The sequence below is a fragment of the Trachurus japonicus genome, chromosome 3 (genome assembly GCF_045865225.1).
Source record: "Trachurus japonicus isolate A0001 chromosome 3, Traja_1.0".
Lineage (NCBI taxonomy): Eukaryota > Metazoa > Chordata > Actinopteri > Carangiformes > Carangidae > Trachurus > Trachurus japonicus.
In genome coordinates, this window is record NC_140909.1 from 17,522,617 (window position 1) to 17,529,396 (window position 6,780).

The 6,780-nt window shown below is 42.6% G+C and overlaps 1 protein-coding gene across 2 annotated transcripts in view; it reads left to right on the top strand.

The window, feature by feature from the left end:
• Positions 1 to 6,570, top strand: part of sema4bb (sema domain, immunoglobulin domain (Ig), transmembrane domain (TM) and short cytoplasmic domain, (semaphorin) 4Bb) — a 55,606-nt gene extending 49,036 nt beyond the window's left edge. For both annotated transcript variants that reach the window (XM_085764765.1, XM_085764757.1), the window contains exons 13-15: positions 723 to 880; positions 2,030 to 2,121; positions 3,244 to 6,570. In XM_085764765.1, the coding sequence (XP_085620891.1) occupies positions 723 to 880; positions 2,030 to 2,121; positions 3,244 to 4,016 (1,023 nt within the window). In that variant the 3' untranslated portion in view covers positions 4,017 to 6,570. The remainder of the gene's footprint in view (positions 1 to 722; positions 881 to 2,029; positions 2,122 to 3,243) is intronic.
• The last annotated feature ends 210 nt before the right edge of the window (positions 6,571 to 6,780 follow it).

Below are 6,780 nucleotides of genomic sequence, written 5' to 3' on the forward strand. Positions count from 1 at the left end.
GGGCTGGATTTACCAGAGCAGAAACTGTGTACAGACATTTTCCCTCCACAGAGGCCACTCCACTGAGTTTTCCCTGTAAGTTATAGCACCGTCTGGAACAGGGTTTATGATCATCTCTGGCATTCTTCACAGAACTAAATTTCATTACCTTTTCACTCTTTATTACATAATGGCCAACCCCCCCTCCGGGCCACTGCAGCCAAACTGCAATCTTATCTCAGATTATGTAATTCTAATAAAGTCCAAGATACTTTTAGTGAGTATATTCTTAGCTCCAAATAGGGATATGAAGGAGTAAGACGTAATCCTCATGATGTCTTTCTAATATACTGGAAGATAAGGTGGCCTAAATATAGACTGCACTTGTGGGAACTTGGGGTGCATTGTACATCAGCATGAATGTGCATGAATGTGACATATGAATATGTTTACTGTCAGGAAATGTGTGGAAAAAACGCTGAAAAATAAGCAAAGAATTAAAGAGAAAGCTTTGTAGTAACCGTTGTGAACATGTCACCATGTGTTTTTAACCATAATCATATTACACAGCACAGCTGGCCAGAGTTAGGCCTTGTTTAGCTTATATTGCTCTGTTTATCATGTGTAATTGTTTAGCATTGTTTCCCTTTTTTGAAATCAGAAATCCATGATTAGAAGCTGTTCTGCCCTGGACTCACCTCACACTTACACATGGTGTTTTTTTGTTTTTTTTTCATCCACAGGGTCTGTTGTTTGTGTCGTCGTACACTGGGTTGGTGGAGGTTCCTGTGGCCAACTGCTCCAACTACCAGAGCTGTGGAGAGTGTGTGCTGTCCAGAGACCCCTACTGCGCATGGACAGGGCGTCTGTGTCGGGACGTTAGGATGGCTCCACCTGACAGGTACGACGAGCTCACATACAAGAAACCTCAGTGGCAGAATTTAAAACAGTGACACTAAAGCAAAAGCAAAGTTTGAAACCCTTATTTCTTCACATCAAGTTTTAATGTGTCCATTTACATTACCTCACCTTCAAAACAACTTAATTTGCTCATTAAAAGGATAGTTCACCCAAAATTCAAATTTCACTCATTATCTACTCACCCTCATGTCGACTAAGGGCTGGGAGAAGTTTCAGAGTCCTCCGTGCCTTCTCTGAGTTACGGGGGGGCTCCGTGCAGCACTGCATGCCCTTATGACGGTTGCGAACGGGGCTCTCTTTTCTTGGTCACAAGAGGGACATTACAGACGAGCAATATGGAGGTATTTGGATGGTTTTTGGTGTGTCTTTTTGGACGAAGAAAAGTGACCCACGTTCGCAACCGTCATATGGACATGCAGTGCTGCACGGAGTCCCGCTGCAACTCTGAAACTTCTCCCAGCCCTTAGTCGACATGAGGGTGAGTAGATAATGAGTGAAATTTGAATTTTGGGTGAACTATCCCTTTAAAGCTCACCTCCTCGAATAGATTTACTTGTTTTAATGAATTTTAATTAATAAAAAAGAAACTTAAACGTAACTCTTTTTGTGGTGTGGTGTGGTGTGGTGGCTTGTGGTGTGTCAGGCTCTACACAGTGGTTAACCTTGTTGCTGGCACTAGTCACTAGTCATTGGGATTTGTTCTCTGGGAACCATCAATATTGGTTCAAAACATAACGACAATCCACTTAAAGTTTTAAATGTTTAATTTTGTAGATGTAAATTCAATGACATTTGCAGTTTACCTATATACACACACAGATGTAAACTGTGCAGGAGACGCTAAAGCTCAAACAGGAAATGTGCTGTGTCAGAAAATCATTGTGAAATGACTGTTTTTGAGCGTGAACCCGAACAAACACATAAACATGCAGTGCTCAGAGTCGTGTGCCTTAGCAAGAAGCTTTTAAAAGAAGATTGTCCTCTTAATCACACTGATGAAGCTGTTTTCATAATAACAGACTCAGTGAGGGTAAAATGAGTGCATCCATACAACGTGCATCCTCTCATTACAGCTGCTAACCGTCACCCTGTTGTTTTGTTTTGTTTGGTTTGGTATGCTCTGGCTCAGTCACTGGCAGCAGGACGTGGAGGAGGCCGACACGTCAGCCATTTGTAACAAGACGTCTCCCAGCGGCAGATCCACCAGACCAGTCGCCTCTCGTGAGTGTGTCCTCTTTGTGCAGTGGTCTTTAATCAAAGTGTTGTGTTTGTCACGTCATCGCTGACGCCACAACAACATGCACTGTCGCAGACTACTGGGTTCTGGGAGCTATTCAATAGTGTTATTTATAGGGCCGGGACTCGATTAAAAAAATAAATCGAATTAATTAGAGGCTTTGTAATAAATTAATCGCAATTAATCGCATTTTATTCGCATATAAATATTTGACCTGAGAACAGTGAGAAGCATTTTTTTTCACATGGTTTTAGTATACCATTAAGCATTCAAGGTGGTACTTAACCAAGACCAACAGACTAGGGATGCAAATTATCGATTAATTCATTAATCAATATTTGATACAGATTAAATGGTCTTTCCTTCCAATACACTATGATGATTACTGTAGTATTTAACTAGGCTACTTAAATCACAGTAGCATAAACTGATTTGTTGAACTCAGCCTGATGTAAACATTAATAAAACTCAGTAACCAATCACACAGGCAGCTCCATGTTGTCCCTGTGTGATGTTCAGGGACAGGTCAGGACAGTCTGAAGACAGACCGCTCTGAGGGTGAATGAGATGAGCTGCACCTGTGACAGTGACAGGTCATAGATATAGCGCTGCAGCTGAGCAATTAGCGCGATATAGCGCATTTAGCGTGTGCCCGTGTCTGTGTATCTATGTGCAGGCAGAGATCAGAGATGGTGTTTTAAATAACCATGCTAGCGTTTCACCAGCTCTCATCTCAGCTAGTCAGACTCTCAAACTGCCGCCTCTCTCGCGTGCGGGCGCACCGCACGTAGACACAAGTGAGAAAAAAAATTGAAGAAAAAAAAAAAAATGTTTTATAAGTGCGATTAAAATGCGTTAATTTTTTTAACGCGTTAATTTTTGTGTAATTAATTAATCGTAATTAATGCGTTAAAGTCCCGGCCCTAGTTATTTATTTATTCATGTGTGAGTTATGATTTAAACTAAACTTTACAATATTCAATGATGTGGATATCAAGAAAGTCTTAATATGAATAGTTCAACATTTGGAAAATTCACTTTCACTATTTGAGATCCCATTCCAGAAATATTACATATTATGAACAATGTTCTTCTTGTATTTAAAGGTTCCCATTGCAAGCTCATTACAATCCCAGTCAACACGTTCAGAGTCCTGCCCTGCAAGCTGCGGTCCAACCTGGCTCAGAGGAGGTGGCGCTACAGCGACAGCGCCAGCCAGTTCCTCTACGCTACGCCAGAGGGAAACCTGGTGGTGGTGGCTCAGACCGACAGGATCGAGACCTACGAGTGCTGGTCAGAGGAGGAGGGTTTCCGCCAGCTGTTGGCCAACTACTGTGTGAGGGCAGAGCCCCGTCAGGAAAGCACCACTCTGATCGGTCACTCCCGCACACCGCACATTGAGCATGAGCAAGAGGAGACCATCCTGCCCGGCGAGTCTCGCTCCCAGCAAGTGAACACAAAAACGTACTGGAACGAACTGATCGTGGTGTGCGCCCTGCTGGCGTTCTCCCTCGTGGTGTTCTCCTTGTTCGTAATCTACAGGAACCGCGACCACATGAAGTCCATGTTGAAGCAGGGAGAGTGTCCTAACATGCAGCAGAAGAAGCCAAGGATTGTGGGAAAGCCCGCCGAGAGCTTACCCCTCAACGGCAACACCATCCCCGTTTCTACTTCAGATCACAAGGGCTACCAGACGTTAAACGATAACTACATCTGCAGCACGCCCACGCACGAGTCCTCGCCAGACAACAGCAAGAGCTTCTCCGAGGCCTCCGACAGGCGGCCGCTCAACGTGAAGGAGAGCCACGTAGAATACTCCCCGACCTGCCCTCGGCCCAGAGTGAGGCTGGGCTCGGAGATCAAAGACTCTATCGTATGAGAGCGCGACACACGCTCAAAAGATGCCACCCTGTATCACCGCGAAGGATACAGGCCACAGAGCAAAGGAGAGGAGATGCTGACATCCTCCTACATCACAGCACATCTTTTATTTTAGTCATCTTTGTTCTGTGATCATGTGCGGAGGTCATTTCATTTAACCATTTCCACTCTGAAGCCAGAGGTTGGTCCAGTTTGCTGCATGGGGCTGGTAAACAGAAGCAGCACAACAATCTGGTTTCAACCAGGATCACGAACCATGGCAGCTGCTAAGAGTAGTTATAACAACACGGTCTTTTTTTTGACTCGATATCATGGCCACCTGCAGCATATGTGCGTGCGTGCGTGCGTGCATGTGTGCGTGTGTGCAGGGCTGGGCAATATTGAAGAAGGAAGAATAAAACAATAAATGAACACATAGTAAACAGACCTTCCTCCTGTATCAATATTTATCACAGTATCTCTTTAGATATGCAAGATTAACATTAAATTGTCTAGCTGAAGTCCATCACATGATATAATCAAAACAATAGACAATAAATTATAAATATTGATATGTTGTCCAGCCCTATTAGAGTATGTGTAACCCTGCACATGGCTGCCATACATACTGTTATTATGCACACTAGAACCAAGCTACAGCTACATGGAGACCAAGAGTTCAGGTTCAGGAGAATATATTCATTTTCATTATGATCCACACATTATGGAAGCAAGTCAGAAGCACATTTGTTCCCTTGTGATGAATAAATGTCATGACTGTAAGAGGACAAAGGTGATGAAAGATGTGGCAGACAAGGAGAGAACAACCACCCCCCGGGTAAAACCTGTTGGAGCAACATTCGAAAGGTTGTTAAGGAAGATAATTAAATACTGATCAGAAATTATGCTCCAGGACCTGAAACCTGGCATTTTACCTCCTGAATGTGTGTGTTGGTGTCAAACAAGGTCCGTCTCATTCACACAAAACTGAACCATGGACAGTTTAGTGAACCTGTTGCTCTACATCTCTGCTCATCTGGGACAGCCCTGTTCTTCAGTACCGACCTGCAGGTACTGGGATGAGTTTGTGAAGCGACTGAGACACAGACACAGACATCGTGTTTCTGGGGCAGATATAAAATTAAAAAAAAGAGAGACCTGACATTACAAAACACAAAGAGCCAAGAAGAATAATGGGGAAGGGGGGGGAAGCGTCCACACCTCTACCATGTTCAGGGCAGCACCAAAATCATCACGTGCACTGTGCCAAAAAAACAAAAATAACTTGATTGTCTTATCTAAATGCAATAGTGCCATTCTGTTATGACCACTCCCCATCTCATGCATTGTGTTAGCATTGATCACTGTCGAAGAGCACATGATGATGGAACCAGAGTTTGGTTTCACAAAAGTGGCACTAATTATTTGTGTGGAATGTGAAGTGCAAGTGAAATTTTTTTCCAAGACTGTTAGCCTATTAAAAAGATTTGACATTGATGTAAAATCAGAAATGGGGCCAAAGGTTATGGCACAAAGAAGATTTGTCATGTGGTCGTCACTTTACTCCACTTTTTTTCCTTCACCTACCCTTAATGAAGTTTTATCTGCCTTCTTAGCGTTCACACTGAAACATGGAGGTGTATCGAGCTTGATGAACAGCAACAATAAACAAAAAAAACATTTCTGCTAATAGGCCCATTCAGAATCACTGTAGGAGATATGTTATTAAGTGGTGTCCAGACTGCAGCTGCACCGTGTAGTGACATAAATGCACGGAGAGCTGCTGTATTAGCTCAAAAAATAAGCCACGCCCAGCAGGTTACATTTCTTACATACATGGCATCCACTCCAGTCCAACGTCAACATGATGTTAATGTGAAAGCACAAGTAATCAGGGTGTTGAAAATTTACAGGTTTGCACATTTCCGTAAAAGTGGAGCATACTCTTGAGAAATGCAACTACTGAGAGACAGACAGACCGACAGACCGACCGACAGACAGAGTGGCTGCTAAGAAAAGTAATTTTTAGAAGTCAGTTATTACAGGGACCAGTGCAGCCATCAGAAACACTCTTGCACCCACATTGCTTAGACCTTTGAGACTTATCAAGCAGAATTTTCCAAAGATGTAGGAAGCTGATAGTGGTGTGTAAATCTGAATAAGAAACATTTACACGGCCATAAAGACAATATGGCACCACATGTCTTAGAATACACACACCAGTTCACTGTACGATCAAGTAAGCTTACAGTATATATTCAAGTATCACACAGAATCAACATTTTTGCTATTCCAAACACTGAGCAGATGACGAAATGCTATGTAACTGCTACGAGTTGACAAAGTAATTGCACAGCATACTGCGCAACAGTGGCCAGTGTTTCCTTTTTTCATTTAGTTTTTGTTGTGTATATACAGTATCTGTGAGTAATATTGTGTGTTTTTAAGGGACCTTGTGCAAGATGTGTTGTAGAGATAGTCTTGAAACTAGAGAGTGAACACTGCTGATATATATTTTTTCTTCCCCCATAATGCTTTACTGCCTACTTCAGCATACTTTTCAACTCTTGCACACAATGCAGCGCATTTCTCACCACGCTGTTTGTTCAGCACTTGGACTGGTTTTCATCAAGCACATCAAAGCAGATATCTTAATATTTTCATGTCACCGATTTCATGAATAGTTTGAGGAAAATATGGAATACGTTAGATAATAAACTTTACTTATATGAAGCTACAGCAAGTGACTGGTTATCAGTTTAGAATAAAAAAATTGCTTGGCA